General features: G+C 38.1%; 2 protein-coding genes across 7 annotated transcripts; one reads left to right on the top strand and one right to left on the bottom strand.

Annotated features, from left to right (window-relative positions):
• Nucleotides 1-848: 848 nt before the first annotated feature.
• Nucleotides 849-15,955, bottom strand: anln2 (anillin, actin binding protein 2). 6 transcript variants are annotated; one of them, XM_067588974.1, is made up of 25 exons: nt 15,618-15,954; nt 14,899-15,001; nt 14,641-14,808; nt 13,941-14,027; nt 12,562-12,746; nt 11,894-11,986; nt 11,596-11,688; nt 11,079-11,169; nt 9,449-10,657; nt 8,748-9,076; nt 8,383-8,477; nt 7,550-7,679; nt 7,223-7,358; nt 6,706-6,894; nt 6,422-6,548; nt 6,109-6,157; nt 5,779-5,832; nt 5,658-5,690; nt 5,520-5,541; nt 5,231-5,340; nt 4,910-4,963; nt 4,228-4,314; nt 3,566-3,673; nt 3,017-3,162; nt 849-2,436 (listed from the first exon to the last, which is right to left on the bottom strand). In XM_067588974.1, exons 2-25 carry the CDS (start codon nt 14,993-14,995, stop codon nt 2,271-2,273), a joined length of 3,858 nt encoding a protein of 1,285 aa, XP_067445075.1. In that variant the 5' UTR covers nt 14,996-15,001; nt 15,618-15,954; the 3' UTR covers nt 849-2,270. The 6 variants fall into 6 exon arrangements, with proteins under 6 accessions (XP_067445075.1, XP_067445078.1, XP_067445077.1 ...); XM_067588977.1 differs by having other exon boundaries at nt 11,079-11,166; XM_067588976.1 differs by having other exon boundaries at nt 11,596-11,685.
• Nucleotides 15,956-19,009: 3,054 nt separating this feature from the next.
• On the top strand, nt 19,010-23,249 carry LOC137183761 (monocyte chemotactic protein 1B-like). The gene is made up of 4 exons (XM_067591065.1): nt 19,010-19,014; nt 19,169-19,236; nt 22,186-22,303; nt 22,401-23,249. The coding sequence occupies exons 1-4, from the start codon at nt 19,010-19,012 to the stop codon at nt 22,513-22,515; spliced, it is 306 nt and encodes a 101-aa protein (XP_067447166.1). The 3' UTR covers nt 22,516-23,249.
• The last annotated feature ends 1,980 nt before the right edge of the window (nt 23,250-25,229 follow it).

Genomic DNA, 25,229 nt, shown 5'->3' with positions numbered 1-25,229 from the left:
GTGACCTGCTGACCTTTCCTCTAGTGCTGCCATAAGACCAAACATTTCAATTGTAAAATTGCCAAGAAATTGGTCAGACTTAGTAAAATGTTCACATTTTGATGAATTTTAAATGGACAAATCTGAATAATCAGTTGGGGAAGATGTATGTGTAAACTTCCTTTTGCTTTTGTGTTAATCTCATGTACTGAACTTAAATTGTTGCACAAAGGAAGATGCCAAACCTGTAGAAATCCACTGTACTGTTCCACCGCCCAGCACCCAGTGTATAAGAACACAGAAACAGCCAGTGTTGCCAGATTCAACAGTTGTGTGTCCTAAGGGCAGAATAAAGTGCTCCCCTCCCCTTGTTGTCATCACCTTGAGCTCCATAACACCCAGCAGTACCTCCACCCAGAGGAGCTATGGGACGAACAGGAAGTCTATTTCTAGACCACTTCCTGTATGACATTCCTGACCTGAGCTGCCTTCCTGCCAGACACTCTCCGTATATACAGCAGATCTATGGCTACACCAGCCAGACATGTACATTCTTTTATATGTGAATGTTAAAACAGATCCAGGTGGAGAATGTGGTGAGAAAAAAAAAGGATGGAAACTAATTAGATATACAAGATCTATTGTTTATTGTGCAGGGACTTTAATATGCTTATCTATTGGATAAAAAACATTGAACCTCACAATGATGTTATAATATTGAGGTAAAATTAGATAATAAATTAGACCAGTGGTTCTCAAATGGGGTGCAGATGACCAGAAGGTAACAAAAGAAAGCATGTAAAGTTGAAAGATTCTGATTCATAAAGGAACAATAAACAGGTTGGTGTGTTCTAATGATTGTGAGGCTATTGAGGTGCATATTTGTGTTATTTATTCAGACAGAACAACATATACAAGATGGACAGATTTTTGACAAGACAGGACAAACAGGTGATGCTCACTAAGCAAACATGTCAGATATGACTATCTTGCTCTCGAGATTTGTATCTTTTGTGTCTAGTTTTGACACAAAACTTGCATTTTTAATTTTCATATGATATGTTATTGATTGCTAGTTTATTTAATTTATATGCAGGAGACTTCCAAAACAGGACATGACACGAGAGGTTTGAGAACCACTGATGGTGCCAGCATTTGCAACTGCATGTAAAGTCCATCAATTTTCTTTTTTTAAGCCATTTCATTCCATTTATTTTATTGGTACCTTCAATTAAGTGCATAGAACAAGAGTTCACATGAATAACAGTTATAACAAAGTGTCAGACTGATAGGTGGAAATACATGGAAAAGAGCAGGACATCAGACAGAAAACAGATTACATTCACTGTAGCAGCATAACTCCATCCCCCTCTTTTACCTCCCCAGTGCTCTAATCCACTGTGTTATATATATATATATCCAACATGGCGTTACATATATAGATATATGGGGTTTACATATGTGCAGTTATACAAATCCTCTGCTTAAGAAGAGGATTTCACACTTCAGGACAGTGGGAGGCAGTAAAACCCAGAGACACCAACAACTGTTGTGTTGTACTGACACAATGCACCGATGACCAAAAACTTATTTCACCAAACAGAAGCAGATGCTATACATCTGAATGACAAAGAAAAGCTCCCATTCCAACACCAGCTAGTATTCCTTCCACATTTTAATAATCTGTAGTGTTTCCTGCCATTTCAAATACATTCTTACCCTAGATTAGTAAAGTTAAAGGTTTCCTTATCCTTCAGTATTTATTAGTGTGTCTATATATATTTGTTTATTCTTTCAGTTTAAATGTTACAAAAATACAATATAAACCTAAATATGTGTGTAAATTATTTTCAAAAATATATAAGCTACAAGAGATGTTCAATCTTAGTTACTGAAAGTGACCAACAGGCTAAAGCAGCTGATTGCCACAGAAAAAAGTAAAAATAAAATCAGATTCCCACAGAATCATGATAAAGAAAAACTAAAAATATTCCAATGGCAAACTGTAATTTAGTAAATAAAAGTCAAAACCAACAATATTGATTGGATTCTGATTAAAAGAAATAAACAATAGTATGAAAATCAAATAGATATCTCCCAAAGAAAAATCAATATTAGATACGCAAGGCTTTGCTTGGCTATATGTATGTAGCTTCAGTGAGAAAAAGCTCATCTCCTCAAAACCCTGATGTCAGCTGATTTACCTGCCACATAAAAGCTGCTTCCAGGATGCCCTCATGGATCCCTGCCAGCAGAAACTGGAAGAAACAGCAGATTGTGTAGTGATTTAGTTACAGTATGCTCTCTCTCAAGTTCCCACCGCTGGATGCGCTGGCCTGCTGACTTTCTGTTTGGGTTGCTGATGTTCGGTTCCATGTGTGAAAGTCCAAAAGAGCTTGGTTGAGTTTCTCCATCCAGTCTGATCTCTCCTGTTTGGTGTCGGCTGCAAACCAACACCTGAACAAGAAAGAGGAGCATCCATCAGTCTGTGTACAGTGATCAGAGGACCAATGCAAGACCTAGAGAGGCTGTAAAGGCTGTTAATCTCCTAAATCTTTACTTTATTTCTTTTTAAATGATAATTATACTACAGTTTCACAATCTTTTTTTTGACCACAACTCAACCACTGATGTCATAGAAGGTGTTTCCCCATCAGCTGTCGAAAGAAAACACCCGCTGTGACATCAATGGTTGGTTGCAGCCCAATGAGCAACATCCTTCATGCTTACTGTAAACAAAAGTGACAATTATATTCAAACAGGTTTTCATGAAGAACGAAAAGTCAGAGCGACCTCTTATTCTATGTGCAACTTCAAAGATGATTCAAACCAGTCAAACGTTGTGCTTTAAAAGACTGATGATGTGGGAAAGTAAACTGACATCCATGAATACAAAAAACACGAGGAAACAAATCTGATCAGATCTGTTTTGAAGCTCTCTGTTTTAACTCAATTTGCAACATTTTAGTGGATTTATCATGTCACATTTATACAAAACTCCCCTTTTCAGGATGTTGTTGTTTTTATTAAAACTCACTTGGCCAAGGCTTCCTGGCTGTCGTCCTGCTGCTGCGGGATGTTGCTTGCCAGCTCAAAGGTGAAAGGTCGAGCGCATGAGTCCCTCTTGACAGGCCTGACACACTGACTGGGGGAGCTGGACAGAGAGATGCTGCCCTCTGCTTCCTGGGAGGTGAAAATAGAAGACAAATGACAAGAGTAGTAGAGGAGGTGTGGGTGGTTTCCTATTCGCAGGCTGAATAATTCGTCTAATACAATGGATTTGTTCCTTTAGATTCCCCTAAATTGTTCAATTTAGTAAAATTATGTAATTTCCTCTAACTCCCTAAAAGAACTGATTATTTACCCAAACTTTCTGAAAAACAGTTCACAGTTTCGTGACGTTCTGTAAATACAGCACAATGTGCAGTAGATATTTTTATGCGTTTCACAGTGAGATGATTTAGCTTTACTAATGCAGTGGTCATACAAAACATCCATGTTTATGTGGAAATCGGAACTTGTATTTGGACCAACTGAAAGCATCTCAGTAACTTAGTCTGTTGTGATCATGTTGATGTTTACATACCTTGGTTTCTTTGTCATTGGGGTGGTTCCAGTAGTACATAGTGTATCTCTCCAGGGTGAAATATCCACGACGCCACACACCAAACCCACCGATCAACTCAAACATCGTCTGGGGATCGGAACCACAAAAAGACAGAAGAGTGAATTAAATGCAACAAAAATAGAGATTAAAATAGTTTTTTGGGGGCATTTTAGTGCCAAAGTTCCTCTTTTTGTTACTATACTTCCACAGCAGCTCAACAGGGAAACACTGTCTGAGGAAACACAAAGAGGGAATTTGATGCTAAAAAGACTGTAAATGTGGCAGATATCCACTTGATATGACTAACTCAGACTGCTGAAGACTCATATAAGCTTCACATCAACTTTTAAATACATTTTTGCACTAAATGACTGTGTGGACACACTGTGGATTTTGGCCCCATCACTTACATTGAAAGCACATTTGAAGGGGATCTTTTAATAGCCAGTATGAACAGGAGGAATGATTACAGCAGGGAAAACCTCTTTCACTGTTCATATGGACACCTGACTGTTGTTTTAAGACAGACCTGAAAAATTGTGAACCTGTCCTTTAAGATTTTAAGACAGGATGACACCAAGTGTCCGGTTAAACTAGACATGTTTGTGATGTGACAGAGTAAAATAAGCATTATTACTGACCAGGAAGCCTTGGTGCTGCACATTAGAGTGGCTCTCACTGTCCAGTTTTAGGTAGATGTTGCCCTCTAGAGGAGAAAGAAAAGGCACCTGCAGTTGGGGGAAGGAGAGGAAGAGGAAATACTGTTACACTGACATGATTTTGAGCACATGTAGAGAAGCAACAAACAGAAAATAATAAAGAATTTTATTCCAACATGCTCTTTATCCATTTTTGTAGAAGAAAGCAACCAGAAATTCAACTATTCAGTATCCTGTATCATATATGATATGTTTTTGTTGTGTTTCAACTTGGTGAAATGAAACAGTGACTTGATTTAAAGTGAACTGCAGTACAGGAATTATTGTACAACGCCTGGCCACCAAACCAAGAACTGTGTCTTTCAACTTACAGTACAAAGTCTCTACAGTGTACAGCAAGTTAGCACTGATGATAAATATTTATTCTGACCTTACACTATGTCATATCACATCCAGAGTTTTTTTCTAATCAAAAACACACAGATAACGAATAATATTTTTGATGTGAGATGAGACAAAGACAAAGAGATTAAACTAATGGAAGAAAATTCATTCACTACATTAAGACTGGACTGTGATTATAATACAGAGGCTAATTTCTGTAGAGGAGTTGAGGAAAATGGTGAGAGGTGAAGGGCTGACAGTGTTGTGAAAAGAGTGAAACCTTTTCCTGAAATTCATCTCCCAGGAGTCTCCTGATTTTGCCTTCAAGTTTCATCTGAGTGGAGGAAGCAAGACAGACAGAGGGAGGGAGACAGAGAGGGAGCGAAGACATGTTACATCACCAGTGACCTCACCCATGTGCAGAAACTTCTTATGTATGAATAAAAAGACAAAAGGATTATACAGCGGTGCACCAAGATGTGCTCAGTAAAAAAAAAGTATTTACATTTCAAAAGCATCTACCGAACTGCATTCATTCTGAGTTTACATCATGTATCGATCGTGAACAGCCCGTCCCCACAACATCATGACTGATTATTACCTTATCCAGAGGGAACTTGCTGTGTCCCAGTGAGGCCAAGGTGATCTTATGGGAACCCACCAGACAAAAGTTACTGGAGCGACGACTATTGATGGCAGGAAGAGCAGCAGCTGAAGAACAAAGAGCAGAATAAAAACTCACAACAAACGTAAGTGTTCAGAATCAATATACATGATCAATATGACCAGTGTTTTTCTACACTTCATTCAGTGTAAAAAAAAAAAAAAGAAAAAAAAACGAAGCATCCTTGTACTAAAACAAATATTTACCAAAATAAGCTTCAACTTACATGTCAGACTGTTGCTGGATCTCTGTGGAAAACAAAAGAATAAGTTCACTTAAGGAAGGAAAAAAAACCCCAAAACAAACAAAAAACAAACCCCACAGTACAACTTTTCCAGGCAGAAATAAAAAACTGGATACTCACCGTTAAGGTATTCAGAAGCTTTCTTGGAGTTACCTGAATGTATAAAGACACCCTAAATTAATTGGAGGGTCTTAATAAATACACACCTGGGTCATTGTTTGTGAGAAAATGACTCATTTACCCGTGACTTGGTGGTGGTGCGGTCCATGCTGCAGTTAATAGGTGAAGTGTGGGACTGGATGGCACAAAAACAGGCACATTAGAAACCAAAAGAATTACATTTTACAGCCGAAACAAAAGTATTTACAGTATATGAAATAATAAAAGGCATCCCTAACTGTTTAGACTTCATCTGTGACGTTACAGTGCATTAGATATCATTCACCCAGATAAAAACAAGTCCAAAGAAAGTATGGACAGGTAAGAAACTACTTCACTATGCTATTAATTTCATTTTAATTAATACATAACAAAGAATGCCTGCAAATCAGAATGTTATATTTTGTCTCACCAGGCTGTAAACTTCCACATCGATCTCAAAAGTTGAGCGAATATCCTTCCTGAAATATCAAAGAGACAAAATGAGCAATGCATTCATCCATTATCCACTGAAACTATCATTGATACGGTCACAAGATTCTTATTTCTGAGAGCACGTGTGTGAACTTGAAGATATTTCAGAGCGTCAAAATGAAAACACAGCTGTGTGCTGATTTACCAAAGTTGTGTGGATGTGACCATTCATTAATAATTTGTTACAAAGTATAAATTTGATCAATGGTCAAATGAAGTAGCCATAAACCAGCTGATGAATTACAGCTTACAGAGTGACAGAAGTCTGGAAGGAGATGGTGTCTCCGTTCTGAGCATCAGCAGCCGTAGCCAGCGGGGTGGCGACGATGTTGTAGGGCCCGTAACGGATCAGAACAAAGAAGTAGTGACTTGGCCGACCTAAACAGGTACATAAACAAATCAATCTTTTTAATGTGGCTTTGTCAACTACTACATTTAAATAACATTTATTACAACTTTGAAGCAAATGTTGGATTGCTCATCACATCAAAAACTCAAGACAATTAAAAACACCAGATAGTCCTTGTTGTTCTACCTGTGCGGTTGTTTGAGGAGCAGACAAATTCCACCTTGAGAGGCAGTTGGATGTTTGTGATGCTGACTGTCCCTCTGCATGGTTGCTGGGTAACGTACTCTTGGTCTTCCCCTGCTACCTCTGAAGACTCTGAACTCCTCTCCTCCCTCAGTCTGTCCACCTCCGCCAGCAGGGCTGATCGTTTCTCACCTAAAAAAAAACAAAAAAAAAAAAACACATCAAAGTCCCAAATCCCAGGAATAAAACAAAACATGGATATTCTTTGTGGAAAATGATTGAGGCTGTGGACCGACAAATGTAGATATCATTAACATTGAATATACAGAAATATGTGTTTTTGTTATGAATACTGTGTGTTTATATTGTTTTATCAACTGTATGTAGTAAATATTAAAAAGAATGCAAGTGCTATTGAGGCAACACTTTCTACAAACATCAGAACAGCATGAACATGGCTTCCTATTTTTGGTTCACAAAAATGGGACAATTAAAAACAAAAATTCTGTGGTGTACATACAGGAGACTAGCAGTAGTTTTTCAGCCACAGCCTCCTCCACTGAGCCTCGTCCGTGCTCCTCGTCAGTACAGCAGCTCAGAGCCTGCAGGGTCTGGTTGATCACAGTCTGCAGCTTCCCTGCTTCTTCATTTAGAGCCTGGACAAACACAGGACGATACCCAACATCATGGCTTACTGAACACCTATACTAAATTACATCAGTTTCAGCAGATTTAGCGCAGTGTACATTTTAAATTGATTGAATTAATAAATGTAAGACATTATAGTGGGGTCAACATGCTTAGATTTCATCTTGAGACTGATCAACTGCCATTTATTACTACACACCGTAATTTTCTCCTTGGTGTTGACGGAGGGTTGAGGTCGGGACTTCTCTGGAGCTCGTCTCTGAACCCCAGGAGTGACACTCTGAATGGTGGTCGGCTTACTCTGCCTTTGTGTGCGGTAGGCATCAATACTGTCCAATCAAGGAACAAGAACAGTTAAGTATATTAAACATTATACACTTATATTGAGGTTTATGATTGACTCTACAGCTCCCACTGATGATAGTGCCTTGTGTGTCGGGACATACAGTTTACAGTACTTTAGCTGGGAACTAAATACAGCAAACATTGTTAACTTATCACAATATCTCTGTATAAATGATTGGATTATATTTTAAGGACTGTTGGATGTTTCAGAATACATTTAAAAGAAAGCTTTGAGAAACAATCAATAGCAGTGCTAAAACAACGACTAGAGCCTGTAACAGGTTCAGAAAAATGCTTGAGTCAAGTGTGTTGCCGCCTTTAAGACACCACAATGTAACAAAAATCACAGACTATACTGACAACACAGAACAAAATTATAGCTTTAGTTTGTGCTATGGCACTGCTGTTCAACCTATAAACATACCAAAAAAGTTCTGTTTATCACATTCTTAAGTGATTTGGATTGTATTTTTATTTTAAACATTAACCTTGCCCAATGGTTTATGTTACTTTGACTGTATTTTGACTTTAGTGTATATACTTTTTAATGTTGTTGATCTGCAACTTCTGTGTTTGTCATGGTTCATTGATGTAGAAATACTAAATTTCAGTGACTGACTCTTGTCTTGCAAAACATTTGATTAAAGTACAAATACAATCAGGGTTAATTCTAAATGATGTGATTACCTGTACAGAGGAGCAGATTCAGCAGGAGGGGTGGTGGTCTCTTCTGGAGTCAGGAGCAGAGATGGAGGATTGGACTCCTGGCTGGCTTCTAGTCGCTGTTGGTGGAATATAGAATATTAATATAGACATCATAAAATCATGTTTATTACAAGGAACTCATTCATCTTTCTAACATGCTAAGACGGCACACAGATGATCATATTTTGTTTAGAAATGAACGATAAATATTTTTTCCAGGTTCTGAATTGATCAGGTTTTTCACAAGTACATAACCCTGAAAGCTCTCCTAAAGGCATTAATGTATCAAAAGCTTAAGCAAATGAATTCATTGAGATTTTTGTCTTTGATTAATCTATAACACTTACCAGAGGGGTGACCACAGCCTCTACAGACTTGCTGAGAGGAGAGAGGATGCCACTGGGAGGGAAAGTCAGCAGTTCATCTTCAAGCTTCTTGCTCTCATCACACTCTTCATCTTTGGCCTCCCCCTCTTCTTCACTTTTCTCCTTCTCTGACTCTGTATCCATTTTATCCTTGTCTCTAGAGGAAACACCAATGCCACTGTCGCGGTCCTCTGTGTCTTCATCATCCCCCCTTTGGTCCTCTATCCTTTCAGCATATTCCAGCACCTCCTCGAACATCTGGTCAATTATTTCAGCCGTGTTGGTCTCATCATGAGAGCTCAGTTCAGCATCTGAGGAAAGAAAAACATTCAAAAATGATCAAGTCAATGTCTGAAGTAAATAAGGACTATAGTTTCAACAAAAAGGTATGGCTGAAGTTCCTAGACAACCAAGTATTAAAATTCAAAAAAACCAACGTAATTCAGGTTTACGCCTGATTACATTTATTCCTTCAAGTGTGCCTTTGCAATACCAACCGTGCACTTGTCACCCCATATTAGCCTCTCAACTTGTGTGTTTTAAAAACCATGCAGCTCTTAATGTAAACCCAGTGTATTCAGTATACCAATGATGACGTTGGTCTTACCACCGTACTATTTCACCGACGTACCCCACCTCAAGCAGCCCGGGTGCTCAACCGTACATCTTTCTACTGTTCTCACCTGACATACTTGTCTCTCTCCTGGACTCCATGGAGGTATTGGTCTCAGACAAGCTTGAGCCATTGATTAGCTTGGGCTCCAAGATAAACGTGACTTTCTTTAAGCTTTCTCCTCCCTCCGCCTTGTGAATTTCATCTGTCAGCCCATCTACAATACCCTGCCTTCCATTTACTGCTTCCTGCTGCATCTCCATTTCTCCAGTCTTGTGATCTGACGCCCGGACCGCGGTCACAGTATGAGCTCCATCATTTCTATACATTTCTGATGGTTCAGTCTCTGCCTTAGGCTGTGCTACATCTTCAGTGTTTCCTTCAAGTTTTATGTACCCTGTCTGTGTTTCTTTCATGGCCTGAGCTACATCTATAAAGGGATACTCTTCTTTCCTGTCAGACTCCAGTTCCATGTCTTCTTCTTTACTATCAACTATCTGCTTTGACTGTTGATATCGATCATCCTCATTGGGACATCCTGTGTTTTTCTTGTCTTGTTTCATTGTTTCTTTTGATCTGGGTTTCACATCTTCCTGTGTGTTAGAGCACCCAGCAGTCTCAGCAGACACATCACCCATTTGACATTCACCATCCTGGACGTGAGAGGGTTCACTGTGATGTTCAGCACCACTTCCTTTCTCTTTTTCCACTCTAGATGATTCATACTCCTCTCGCTCCTCTTTAGTACATACACCTTCCTCCTGGTCTTCAGCTATGATAGACTCTTCCTGCTTGCACACTTTGTCTGAAGGATATCTCCACAATCTTAACTCCTCATCTGTCGAGGGCTCAATCTCCTCTTCATTGTGTGAAGACTCAATCATTTCATCTTCTAATGAAAACACCTCTGACCCATTATGGTCTGTTACCTTGGAAACGTCGCTAGTTTGATTCACATTTGACTCATCTGTACGAGTTGATTCTAGCAAGCTCTGCTTGTCACCGGTAGACAACTCTGAAACATTGTGATCCTCACCACAAGGCGGTTTGGAGAAACTCTGATCCTCACTAAAGGACAACTGCAATACAGTCTGAGCCTCTGGTTGATGGGACCATAGCTGCTGTTCTTCAACTGAAGGTCTGTCCTCTTTCCCTTCCCTGAACTCTTCACCCTGATGAGTATTCTGCTCCTCCAAATCCATTTGCAGCTTCCCTTCATTAGAAGGTTCTAGCTCTACAGAGGCTGGAGGGGCTTCAAAGTCACAAGGTTTCCTTTCACCTGTTGAAAAGTCAGTCTCACATCTTAAGACAAGATATCTTAGCTTCATGCTTTATGTGCAGCATTTTAAAGCAGGTGCTGATACAGATCCAGTGCATGGACTGGTGCATCAGTGTTTAGGAATACATATCAATTTTTAAAAGTAAAGTGGCCTTTTGTTTTGTTAACTGTAATACTCAGTGCAATGGGTTACAACTGATCTGGAGTCGACTGGGCTTTACTGTGTATATAGCCGCACAGATCGATAAAAAAAGGGTCTTGATGGATGACTTCAACCATACACATTGATTCAGGACATTCCTACTTCTAATAGTACAAAAGGCATTGGTGTCTCAACCTGGGCTAATTCTGTGCTACGGAAATAAAATGTATGTAATGAGTACTCTATGAAGTAAAATGAACTTGATGTCAGAAGTCTTACCTGTTGTTGTACTTAAAGATTGCTTCTCAACACCTGATGTAGCAGTTTCAGTGAAGCTGCCATCCTTCATCACAGCATCATCATCTACCTGCTGGAGGCAACAATATCAGCAATAGGACTCAAACATCCTCTGTCTCCAGTGAGCAACCCACCTTCCCAAAACCACACCACAGACTTTAAAAAGGTGCTCTATTTAAGAAAGTGAACTTCCCTTCTCTAAAAGACAAAACAACTGGAGCCAGGTAAATGGGTAATTCTGCCAACAACAACAACAAGTAGTTTACTAGTTTCTGTAAATGTCCTTGTTCTGTTATCCAATTTGATTATTTTCCAAATCAATACTGTCCATCCATTGTGTTAGCTCCAAGTATTGCCAATGTGTCAAAGCACAAAGTGAACAAGGTGGAAAATGTGCACTTCCAATAACAACTGGGTACAGGTGCAGGACAAAAAAAAGGTCTTCCACACAAAGCACCAAGTGACCAGAGAGTGCAGGCTTATTTGGCTACAGACTCACATCCCCGGGCTTCATGGGAGGCCAATGAACTCTCAGTCTAGATCTAGGAACCCAGGAGGGGGTAGATGAGGGACCAGGAGGAGTCCTTCCCTGCTAATGTTTTCACAAACTGATGTGTAAAACAATCTCAAAAATAGTCAGCTAAAGAAAAACACTGCTAACACCAGTCAATTATCCTCTTATCCTGGCCAGTCTTTTGTTTGGGCAAAGAGAAATAACCACATTGATTGCAAAATAACTCAAAGTCAAGTATAACAAGAAAATTAGACAACGCAAAATAGCACAGTCAGAAACCCACCTGAGATAATGAGGGATCAGAGTTGCTCCTTTTCAGCCAGGCATTTTCACTGATTGGTTGAAAGTGCAACTGGTTCAACTCCTGCTCCCGTTCCTGATTGGTGAAACCATGTCAGACGTCAGACATAAACTCTACAGGTACACTGACAATTTAATGCTATTGTTATTTGAGCATAAACAGCAGCTTTTCTAAATGAACACACAAGAGTTTGTGAGAAGCACGGCCGTGCTGGATATACAAAGCCCTATCTCAGTCTTCCTAACCACCTAATTTGGCTACAGGTAACTGTAAAAAGAAAAACATTTCACATTCCCAAACAATACTTCATATTAACAGCTTTAGTTTAGAATACTTATTATTTAAAAATTCAGACACCACTGAGGAGCACTGGTATATTGCATCCAATTACAGATTAGATGGATAAATTAAATTATACAGTAAGTTTTTTTGTGAAACAATATTCAATCATCCATAATATAATGATAAAGAATGGTGTAGCACTATCAATGCTGACTGTCAAATGCTCTTTTTGCCTTTTTAATGGTCACAAAAGGGATTTTTCTTGACAAGTCAGTTCATTTGCCCATCTAAGTATGAGTTCTTGTGAGCTAGAACATTAATATACTACATAATACTGATGAATTCAGAAATACAACCACTGAACCAACCTGGCGAATTACAGAGGCCTGCTTAGAGCTGGATGTCACAATGCCCTGGAGTTTCTGCTGAATGCCAGATACAAAGTTAGAGCTGGTGAGCGGACAGAGGTTGGCAGGGCTCATTGTGGGCGCAGGGCTAGCCTGGAAGACTGGCACTTTAAAACGCCCCATTCGTTGACTAAACTCTCCCTCACCTGAGAAGAAAGAACATCAAGAGAATCATTTTGAGACATAAATATCAATACAGTCAAATATAAACCTAAAATAGGTTACTGTAGCAATGTCCTGGCCGTGTTTTATTCCCCATCAAAAATGCTTGATTTGACTATCTGCTGATACTAGGTTATTTAATCATAACCAATAGCCTGAATGAATAAAAAAATCCTAAGTGACAGCATTCCATTATTGATTGTCAATTATTTCTTACACCATCATTGAGTGAGACACTGAATGTTTCCCCATTGCTGAAATCTACATAAAGAAGGAAAAATGGAGCAGCTGAAAAGCAAATGACAAATCATCCTGTGATATATTCCAAACATTTTTATACACAGAGATTTTGCTCCAGGTTAGGCTTGTCAGGCACAACCTCCCAGCAGGCCGCACTCCTGCTTCCTTTGTTTGGGGTTGGCACATCCAACTCTAATACTACACTCACCGAGCAGTTTATTAAGAACACATGTGCAATCTGTTGTATTTGATTGCACATGTGTTCCTAATAAAGTGCTCAGTGAGTTTACAGTATAACCCAACCATTAACATTTCATTAAGGGATCTTAAGAACAGGGGTTCTACGTGCCAGGAAAGTTTAGGGCAACAAAATAAGCCACCTTCTAAATATTCTCCTACAATGTTAACATGCTTTTCTCTAGAAATTAGATAACTTGTTGGGATAACTTTATTCAATGCATAATGATGACAGCCTTGCGGGTAATGCAAATCGTCTATTATTATAGATCAACAGTCTAAAAAATGTTTCAATCCTGCATTTTGCAGGCAAAAAAAAAATCGGTCAGTTTTATAACACACTGGCACAATTCTTCTGCCACCCTGTCTTAATCACTATTAATACCTTGCCAGACACAGTACTGAACCATATTTTAGCCTCACTGTAGTAGTCTGTTATTTTAACGAAGGATAGGTGTGTTAGATCTTTTGCTTGAGTCCAGTTTCGCACCCTCAAGGATTGACCCTCTGGCCACCGTCAGGTCTGAGCAATTTTAGCATATCCTTTTGAAAGTTTATTGTATTTACTTTAATGCATTATAGTTTCAATACTTGTGAAAGACTAATGTTGTTCTGAGAGTAAGCAACACTGTAATCAACTGTGACAAGTTTGACGTTCATTCACTCATTCAGGTTGTGTATGTGTTCATATGCATCCTCACCAAGTAGAGGCTCTCTGAAGACCTTGATGGCTGATGGGCTATCAGCCCCAGGATCTGACAGGCACCGCTGAGCCAGAGGAGCTCCTCCTGAAAAAAAAAACAAACACTTGCTCTTAAAGACTACAGTATTTATCTCACACACACTGGATCAACACATACTGACAATACTTCTCATCTTAAAATGTGGATAATACATCTTGAATGTTGACCTTGGACACTATGACATGTCAGCACCTCAAACAGTACCATAAACCCCACCAAAATAGACAGTAGTACCTTTGTATATATGCACACAAGATTTTTGTGTCTACCATGTCATTAATCCATTGAAATATTTTCCTTTATTTTTTTCAGTTATGATTGATTTAACTGGGACAAAGGTCCTCAAGAATTTTGGCTTTAGGGACCATCAAGTGAGTCCCACTTGAGTCTTGTGGAGGTGTAGGTAAGAATTCATACTACCAACAAGTTTTCACATTCAAGTACGTACACTAGGTCCCATGTGTATTGTAAATTGTTACTGCATTTAAAGTACATTTTCACTGGTATTTTTCTTAAAATGTATCCACAATATTAGCACAAGAAAGCTTATATCTGTCATGCTGAAAAGTTATTAGTCTTCATGACTTGAAATTCACACAGATGTCTCCATTACAGTCGACAGAGCCCATGCCTGCTTCAACAGTAAGGCCCATATTACCCTCTTGTCTCTGGGTGAGCTGCTGAACTCGGGAGCGGACTGAGGGAACCATCGGTGTGTCTGGCTTCATGTTTTGCTCAGCTAGGCGTCTAGAGGAGGATGGTTTGGGAGTACAGTTCTCCTGGCCAGCTGTCTCCAGACGCCGCCGCTTCTGGCCATCATTCATCTCTGATATATCAGATAGAAAAATGCAGACTGTATTTATGACGATATAGTCGGTGAACCTTCACATTCTTGTTAATACAGGCACAAACAAACCTGATGGTGAGAGGAGATTATCTTCAAAGTCTGACAGAGGTGCTCTCTGTCTCTTCAAGTTGTTGTTGCCACCATTATTGTCCTCGGCAGCTTCCATACTGAGCTGTAAACACAGTGACATTTCAGACTGGGTATGAATTTCAGAATTTCAGCTCTCACTGTTGTTCAACAAAAACCTGTAAGTACTACAGCACAAGTACAAACAAGAGTCAAAGCTGAGTCAGTTTAATTGCAGTCACTCCTTTTTCCAAAACCCCATCTTAGTAAATTTACCCAGTAAGAGAACAAACACACAAAAAACTGGTTACTCATGAAAACTAAGTGCTTACCTTAAGCTAAAATAAAATTATGACCTGTTTAAAATGACTAACGATAATACTGGGTCAGAGCAGTTTCTACAAACAGAACAAACACTAACATTGAGGACAAACCGCACTTAACATTATCCAAGATAAAATGAGACGTGACAACGCCCAGTTCATTATTCATAGCTAGGTGAGCGAGCTAGCTAACCTGTAAAGTGCATTGCATTATCTTGAACACACTGCCAACTCAGCAGTAATGCTGTCGTTAGTTACAGCCTGTCTTTTAGTAGGTAAATTAGCTATCAAACGTTAGCAACAATGCCCTTTACGTTAGCTCTGGCTTGCTACTTTCAAGCTATCTTATCTAAAATTGGCCAACATAACGTTAAGCGCAGCTTAGAATTACAAGCTTACCTGCAAAACGAAGTCTGTGTGAAACAGTAAAAAGACAGGTGAACGCTAACCGACACGAAAACAAGAAACAACCTTGTTTTATGCTTTCAGTCTCCTCCTCCAACTTTGAATTTCAGCGGGTCTTCTGACGTCAGCGGAAGATACGACCGGAGTCCCGTAAATACTGTCGAAGAGCGCAAGTGGCAAGCCGTTTTAACATTTAACAGCTAGACTGGATATATACTACAGATATCCGTAATTCAATTCTTCCTAGTCAAAATGAACATTTCAGATATCCACAACGTCATTCTTCCTGGGACAAATGACGTCACTTTTGCCATTCATGTATATCCGGCTTTCAATTTCAGATATCCACAATTACTTGGGATTTCCAGAATGAACATTCTTGATATCTGTAATATAATTCTTACTGGGAAAACCCCCCATTTCAGATATCTACAATCCGATTCTTACTAGTCATAACTTTCATTTCAAATATTCAAAATGAAAAACCATTCCAGATATCCATAATCTGAAAAATATAATATAATCGATATAAACTGAATAAAATGTAATTACGGATATCCACAGATCGTATTATGACCGATTATGATTAGTAACAATGCAATTTCAGATATCCACAAATTATTCCTTGTCAAAATGAACATTTCAAATATCCACAATGAAATTCTTCCTATCCACAGTTGCCATTTCATGCTGCATCCATTGTGCTCGGAACTCGGAAAAACAACCTCCGACACGGAGAAGTGGGATGGGACGGTCATTCAAGTCACAATTCCAAGTCGGAAACTTGGGCAAGATCCATCTAGCCTGAGTTCGCCAACAGAAACACATCTGACATCACAGCAATATGGCAGCGCACACAGTGAACAGTGCAGAATGATCTTTTCATCACTTATGTATGGCATTTTGTATTTTACTTTCAAGTGAGGATGTGGAGGGAGCTCCAACATGATAATATAGAAATTATATTATAAACAGAAAACTTTGAAATTTAACAATGTGCACTGATAGTTAGTTGACTTTCCTAGAAAATTGGAAACCTGTTGCCTTAAAGCATTTAAGTTTTTACACAAGGTGAAACTAAACAGGTCAAGTTGTATTAACATAGAACCTTCATTGGATGCAGTAGACATATAAAGTTTGCATTAGTAGTCTTTATTCATTAATTCATTAGTTCACATAAATTATTTATTTTCTGGAGTCTAGTTTTATAAAATAACTATTTTAAGTTAAACATACATAAACATATATAACAAATAACAAATATAACATTATTTACCGCTACTTAAAATCATTTGTTAATACAAGTAATGTCTTTTCTTCTAATTTAATTAATTATACCATGTTGATTTTGAGATAATTGTATTAAATACATTCTGTTTCAACAAAATTGTATGGAAGGGAAGAAATTAAACAATACATTTCAATGTTCCAATTGTTGACAAAACATTGCAAGGTAACACTTCAAATGTTTTATTATAGCAATAATAAACCTTGGATACGGCCCCTCAATAAACTTAAATCAGTTCTTACATAATACAAAATAACAAGCACCTGTTCAACGTTTCCTTTGTATCATTGGTGACAACGAGGAATGAAACCACGTGAGGCTTTTGTGTTGTATTTTCTCAAACTTGCAAAGGATTGGAGGAGCTACTGGGATCAAAGAGGAGACAATAACAATATGGTGAAGAGGCACGAGGTTGTAGTGAACAATTAATGCTGCCAAAAAATCAAAAGCAGCCATGGCTTCTCATAGTAGACTTGACATAGCATTTCTTTTCTTTTCAGTGTTTGTAACTTGGGTTTTAGTTCACTGTGGCCCAACATGAGAAACTTGATGGATGAACTGGAGTGCAAGCTTCATAGACTAGGGGTAGATGAATTGCAGTGCAAGTCCAAACAGAATGCACAGAGCTTTCAGCAGGTCTTGAATGTCATCCACAAAGACCTTTCCCTCAATGATGATCTCCAACGAGTCTGGACTGAAATGCAGGGAAGATGAGAGCACAACACGTTCATGCTCAATGAGGAGAATCCTAATGTCAAGGTGGCGGAGTGAGTCATCTTCATCAGAGTCCTAAAGAAAAGAACAGAATGAACATGAGAGCACATTCATCATAAATAAATAATAAATATCATAAATAACCACCAATTATGTTAAGCAACACAGCCTAGTCACAGGAGAGTCAGACACATGAGTGAAAGTGTGAATGTTATGATTGCTGGAGTAGATTAAGCAATCAGATCACTCAAAGAGCTTAGAAAGTGCTGTTGCTATTAAGGTTTTCCAGTGTAAATTTTTTACACTGGTTTGAGCTCCACAAAAGAACAACTAGAAAGATAGGGGAGATGGAGGTGGACTGGAAACCTCACCAAATCACACAGAAACTAAGTAAACAACCGTAGAGAAATATATTGCTTTACCTTGTTATGTATAATCTGGAGAGTAACAGCTGCCAGCATCAGCACAAACACAGACAGAACGAGACAAGGAGCAGCCATCCTGAAGTATGTGTGTTTATTCCCTTTACAGCGTAGCAGTAAGTTATAGTCTCAGTTGAGCTGTATCAGCCTGTTCTCTCTGCTGTGTGGACTTGTACTCCATCTACATCAACCTTATATACAGGAGTGGAGAAGCCAAGGGAAGATCCCTGGATCAGCCTTTGGAAATTTACTTCAAATGTCTGTGTCAATGATGGTGACACTGACTTGGACTTGTACTCCATTTACATCAACGTTATATACAGGAGCGGAAGACCCCAAGGAAATGTATTTAGGTGTTAGGGTTTTTTCCTGTGTGTGTGTCCATCACTTTCTTATACATCCACTGATAAACCCTGCGATCAACTCAAGTACTGAGGAAGTGATAGTTTTTTTTGTGGGCCTATTGCTTATGTGATTGTGACAGAAACTAAATGTGCACGAATTTTTAGTTGTCTCTCTCACTTCCTAGTCACAACTATTGGTGATTTTCTGACATCAGGGACTTTTGACACTCTAGGTGTAAGTAACTTACTGTAAAAAATAACACAGTTATTATTCTATTAATAGTTTTATTGATTTTAATAATTAACGATTATCTTTGATAATTAAATTATTATCAGAATTATTGCTGATAGCCAAACTTGTAGCCACGGCCCAACAATATTAATTACATTAGATTCACATACCTGCTCTCAAAGTTTCAGTCTGCTGAAAACTTTGAGAGCAGGTATGTGAATCTAATTAACATGAAAAGAGGTAGCAATCACTTTTGACTCTGCAAAAGAACAGTATTAAATATGTTTTTGTACAAAACCCCAACTTTAAATTTCCATTTATATATACATATAATACTGAACATTTTGAAGTAGGCAGAAGATTCAATACTCTGAGGCAAGTTGATAATGGGGCAATGACTTATTTCATTGGTATTCAAAACAACAATGAACTGCACAGTAAAACCAGTTTGAGGATTCTCAAAGGTTTTCCAAAGCTTACCTTACAACAATAATATCATCAACCTGAGGATAAAGATGTTATTTTGAAAGTTTGAACTAAATCAGTGGCTCCCAACCTCGTCTTGCTCTGTCTGTGTTTGTGTTGATGCTGGCAGCCGTCACTCTCAGTGAAGGTAAGAGCTCGACAATAACATGTTCATTCAGTGTTTGTGAGAGAGGCTGGGAATTGTATCATATTTTAAAATGTTTATCATCAAGTCATCCACCTTTGATATCATGAATAGGATTGAGTCTGATTGATATTTTGTAGAACTAATCACTTCTATCTATACTGCTTGTATAGGAGGAATTTAAGCTGAGCTTGAAGTAACAATCCCAAATTGTTAAATTTTAAAATGTTTTCTGTGTATAGTATCATTTCTATATTATCATGTTGGAGCTCCCTCGACAAATTAGAATACAAAATGCCATATTTAGATTCACATGTCAACTTGACAGCTCTGATTTGGGGTCTTGAGTGTTTTTTGCCCTAAAAACAAAGACACAGGCCATTAAAGCTGCATATCAATATTTTTTTGTGACAAATTAAAGGAAAAACTGGTCCAGGTCTGAATGCTTGACCCCTACAGTGAGGTGATCTGGTGGCTCTGTTATGCTTTGGGGGGCATTTTGCTGACATGGTTTGAGTCCACTTGTCCCCTTAGAGGGAAGGGTCACTGCAAATCAATACAAAGTTGTTCTGAGTGATCACGTTTATCCTATAATGAATCATTTCTATCCTGATGGGAGTGGTCTCTTCCAGGATGACAATGCCCCAATTCACAGGACACGAGGGGTCACTGAATGGTTTGATGAATATGAAAATGATATGAATCATATTACATTTTTTTTACATTTTAATTTTTTCATTTAACAGACGCTTTTATCCAAAGCGACGTACATATGAGACTGATACAACACAAGCAGGGATCTAGTCAGGAGACAACAATACGAGTAATTGCCATAAAACTTAAGTTTGGAACCCACAGGACATAGATGCCAACAGGCAGTGCACCAAGGCAATGCGTAGAGTGCATAGATTGCATAGAGGCATGTTTTGTTTTTTGGGGTTTTTTTTGTTTTTTTGTTTTTTCTCTACCTACATTCCATCAAGTGCAGAGGTGTTCGTGAAAGAGCTGGGTCTTTAGTCTTTTCTCAAAGATTGAGAGGGACTCTGCAGATCGAGTTTGGTAACTTGTTCCACCACCAGGGAACTACAGAGGAGAAGAGTCTAGCTAGTGACTTAGGGCCCTGTTGTGGTACCAGGCGTCAAACAATTTTTTATACTACTGTAGTTGAAACCACTGCTTCAGCTTACCATAAAATAATTTCTGAGACCATATGCGTGTAATAACTTAGCAGAATTTATTTAGGGTCACATAGCAGTTTACTACTTACATCCAGTTATTTGTATGAATTGCTGTACTGGAGCATAGCTATCCTTATTATACTTAAAATAATCACAAAGTATCTTTATCTTATTTCCTTACATACCTTATAGACATGAAATTAAAGGAAACTTACACTTCCATTAAAATGAAATGGATAGTTATAAATGCATAACAAATTGAACCCTGGTAACAAATCAGTATCAGTAAAGAGTCAAATCAGGTAGTCATTTCTGAGTCCTTGGACTAGTACAACCTAAACTGTCTTCAATTTTTTTTTTTTTTTAAAGTGTCTCTTTTAGTAGGAATCCAAAGGGGACCTTTAATTGTATTTAATTGGAAAATTAAATACTAAAAGTTGTCCAGGAGGTTTTGTATCAACAGGTGTCAGTTCCTCTCCAAGGGAAGAAGCTGTTCCTCTTCATCTGAAGTCCACCTCAAAGCTAACAGGAGAAAATCACATAAGCGGGTGATTTGAGGCTAGTGATTGCAGAGAGTGAGCAACTAGCTCTCACAGGCCACAGCTACAACCATCTGAACCCTTTTTAAGCTCATTAATAAATCGTAATATTAACGTTACTGTGGTCTAGCTTTAATACACAATATACACTATAGCTCATTCTAACTTATATTAAATGTAAAATACACATTACTCCCTGACATAAGGAGTAAAACTATGAAGCAACATATTCCTTTGACATTTAGCTTAAAACAGCATGAACTATGTGAGTTTACATTCTTGACACAAAGGTAACTTGTACAAACTTCTTGCCAATGTCCGCCTGGTATGGTGGTTAATTAGCGATTAGTTTAACTCACGATTAGCGATTAGCATGCTAATAAACATTAATTTGGTCGTTAAGACTTTACCATAAGGCAGGCAACACATTGCCATAAGACAGACAGATGTTACACATCTTAACTATGAATGCTCACCTTTGTCTATGACTATTTAAAAACGACAATAGAAGTGACTAAAAACCAAATTTGCCACCTGACTTACATTTAGGATAGCATATTTAATTTATTTTCAATGATGTTAGCTGAACTGACACATCACATAACAAGACAAAGTTACAAAACATGACTAACTAGTTAAATAGCTGTTTCATACCTCTAATCTGTTATCATCTGTTATCACAGCCAGCAGCGAGTGACAGAAGTACCAATGCTGAATACACAAACGTAACTTTACTGTACTTCAACCTTTACTCTTCCCTGGCCTGGTGGGTTGCTCAAATGGCTGTGATTGGCAAGATGGCTGTTCAATTAATCTAACTTGACCAATACGTTTTTCATGTATGGAAAACTTAGTTTCGTTTCATCAATGAATACCAAAGGAAAAATTGGGGGAATGGAGTTATGTTTCTGTGAAAGTGCGGGTGTCACAACACCCGTAACACCAACGGCTGCGATGCCCCTGCCTGAAACCGTGTTTTATCAAATAACAAATCTAAATAACAGAGTAACACACATCAAGAGTTTTTCTGTATCACAATGGAACAACTGAACAATAGCACAATCTCTTCGATCGAAAAATGGCATAAAATTTAGCTTCCTGCAGGCCCAAAGGAAATGGAAAAAGGGAACAAGAGAAAAGGGACCAACAGATGACGTCTGTGACTGTGATGATGCATGTGACTGCGTGTTTGTCGTATGTTGCTGAGTTGTTCATTCACAGCTGTGTGTTTGCAGGTTTGCGCGGTTCTGGTTTAAAGAAATGCTGCTTTCGTTTCAATGAGAAACCAGTGCCTAAAGGCCGAGTGGTCAGCTACATCAAGACCAGCCAGCAGTGCTCCATCCCTGCTGTGTTGTAAGTAAACAACCGTAGAGAAATATATTGCCAATCACTGTATCTTCACCTGAATGAACTCAACCTGACCCACTGTCTTGTTTATTTGTGTGTTCAGGCTGAAGACAGAGGCAGGTCGTCAGCTGTGTGTCAGACCATCAGCTCCTTGGGTGAAGGAGCTCATCAGCCACCTGGATGCCAAACTTGTCCCAGGGGAGACATCCAACATGTAACCGTGGCAACACCACTATCAGAGCCTCCAGTTAACAAAATCTTGCTGGTTAATGTGGAATAATACTGCAGCTTTTCAAACTATAACTTTTCAAGTAAGAGGTGTTAAATGCAAATATGTTACTATCCCCACTGTAACATCTGCAGGTGGATAATCATAAGCTAAACAGCAGCTCTGTCTATCTATGTGCAAAATATATACAAAATATTCTTATATCTTGTAACATGCTCTGATAAGATTTGCTGAGATAAGTTGTATTTATATACATACAATGTTGTTAAGATACCATTTTTATAATTGTGACATTTCCATCATATTTTCTACATTTTATTAGGTAGAGAAATGTAGTGTATTTTATTATACAAAAAGTATGTTTTGCTTATGGTATTAATAAAACACTCAAAGTCAGACCGTCAACACTGTGAGCTACTGTTGTAATTTGAATTGACTTACAGAAACTACATTTGCTGTAGAAGAACAAAGCCTCCCAACTCCACTTGGTTTCATCAGTAGAGTATAAGCTATTGGCTACACCACTATTTCTAGACTGAACCACTGACAGTTTCGTGTCTTGTTTTTTTATACATATGATGTTTGTATTTACAGTCATGTTTTAAACTCAGTTACCTGTAAGGATATGTAACCCAATTTGACAAAAAATAAGTTATTTCTCTATGCTTATGCTACTAATCTGATTCTATTGAATTAAAGCAAGACAACATGTCAGAGTTTGGTTCTGTGTGGTTCTCTCTCTTCATGCCAGAGGTCTTGTTTCTAATTATCGCTGCTATTTATTTAACAATCTAGGTGTTGATTCCCTTTTTTAATGTTACATAAACTAGAGTGTGGAAGCAGAAATGCTGAAGAGGTGAAGACATACAAAGAAACACTTGAGACTGCAAATAAGCTTGAAACATTTTCTCAAGCTGTTATTTTGCATTTTTGCATTTTGAAGGACCTGCTCTGGACTCTATGAGTCATACACTACTGAGTGAGCTTAGATATGCAGGATCCTTAATGTCTGATAACACTGGATACCTCAGAAGGACTGAAGTAATGACTTTTTGGCTTCTGAGTCAAAAACTCATTTTTTTAAAGTCAGACTATGTATCTTTGTGAAGAAGAGATAACACGCTCCTCTTCCTACAAATCAAAAGATTAATTCATAAGCAATAAAACACACTCTTAACTGAGCACAGTTAGGTACACGCAGGATTTTGTCACTAAAATCTTACTGGTCTGGTATGACTGGTAACTTATGATGGCTAAAGTTAGCTAACTTTAGATGTCACTGTATAAGCAACATTACTGAGTCAGTTCACTGACACTGTTCTACTACAGTTTAGCATTTAAATGACTTGAAATACCACATATATTTACAGTGGCTCCTTTTCGGCAAAAATTACATAGTTTCATTTTAAAGTTCAATTTTTTTATTTTATTTTATTTTTTTTTAAAGTGATCCAAACAAAACTTATCATTAGTTTGTGTGATGACCAAATATAGAGCATATGGCTCATAGTGTCACTATGGTCACCATCACCCTTTTCAGTCTTTATGATACACTACATATTGTATATGTCACTTCATACAGAGGTTACACAGATCAGAATATCTTTAAAACAAATTTACATATTTTCATTTAATTTAATACATCCGTATTGAAAATATACATTCCCATACATGTTTGAAATACTTTGTAAAATATATATAAATATTCAATTTTTACCAATTTTGTAATTTTTACATGTATGTAAATAAATATATTTTAATATTTGATATGGTGTAAAGGACAGTAAAGGGTGGAAACGTTTAGTTAGTGGCACAAAAGATAGACCATGGAGGTAGCTAGGACCAGGATACGGATGATTAGAAAATACATATATACAGACAAATCAAAGTTAGGAAGTTATACACAGTATGTACCCTTAACACGTGTGAATAAATGTAATTTTTCACTAGTACAATCTGTCCATCCAGTTAGTTTCTGTGTGATTTGGTGAGGTTTCCAGTCCGACACAACCTGCCCTATCTATCAAATAGCAAAATGTTAGTGGTTTGTAATTTCCTTTTAACATCCTTCCAAACACACTCTCCAACATTGAGAATTTCAATGTATAAGCCAACAGTTGTCTGTTAAATATTGACTTATAACTCATCTACTTTTGTCTTCCTCTGTTTCTGCAGGTTAAGATTTACAGTCCGCTAAACAGGACTGAATCATGGACAAGAAGAAACCTGGACTCCACTGATCCTCCTCAAGTTCTGTTGCCTCTAAAGCTAAGTGCTCTTTTTCTGTCAAAATGTTTATTTTTGATTTTTCATGATTTCTCACAAATATTGTTACTCTATAGCCAGAAACATTACACTGACACAGTTTTATTTCTTCTGTTTTTTGTTTTTTTTTAGAAGACATCAACCACAACAGTCTCTCTCTCTCTCTCCCCATCCCTCCTTCTTTCTCTCTCAACCCAACCAGTCAAGGCAGAAGGCCGCCCACCTAGAGCCGGGTTCTGCTTGAGGTTTCTTCCCGTTAAAGGGGAGTTTTTTCTTGCCGTGATTGCCAAGTGCTGCTAATGGGTGGATGTTGGATCTCTGTAAAATAAATAGTACAGTTTAAACCTGCTGTATTTGACATTAATTTGATAAAACACCTTTTCTTTTTACTTAGATCCTATAGCTGTTTTTATATTGTTTATTTTGGTAAAACTGTTC

The sequence above is a fragment of the Thunnus thynnus genome, chromosome 5 (assembly GCF_963924715.1).
Source record: "Thunnus thynnus chromosome 5, fThuThy2.1, whole genome shotgun sequence".
Taxonomy (NCBI): Eukaryota; Metazoa; Chordata; class Actinopteri; order Scombriformes; family Scombridae; genus Thunnus; species Thunnus thynnus.
The sequence above is the reverse complement of the archived record's forward strand: the minus strand, read 5'-3'. Positions and strand labels throughout refer to the sequence as shown.

What these genes read in the sequence shown, in the direction of transcription:
- anln2 (XM_067588974.1), bottom strand. Translation starts at nt 14,995, where the DNA reads ATGGAAGCTGCCGAGGACAATAATGGTGGCAACAACAACTTGAAGAGA. An exon ending in ATCTTTAAGTACAACAACAG is followed by an intron (nt 10,658 to 11,078) that starts GTAAGACTTCTG and finishes ACTTTTCAACAG; the next exon opens with GTGAAAGGAAACCTTGTGAC. An exon ending in AGCTTCTGAATACCTTAACG is followed by an intron (nt 5,542 to 5,657) that starts GTGAGTATCCAG and finishes TGTTTTCCACAG; the next exon opens with AGATCCAGCAACAGTCTGAC.
- LOC137183761 (XM_067591065.1), top strand. An exon ending in AGCCGTCACTCTCAGTGAAG is followed by an intron (nt 19,237 to 22,185) that starts GTAAGAGCTCGA and finishes GTGTGTTTGCAG; the next exon opens with GTTTGCGCGGTTCTGGTTTA. An exon ending in TGCTCCATCCCTGCTGTGTT is followed by an intron (nt 22,304 to 22,400) that starts GTAAGTAAACAA and finishes TTGTGTGTTCAG; the next exon opens with GCTGAAGACAGAGGCAGGTC.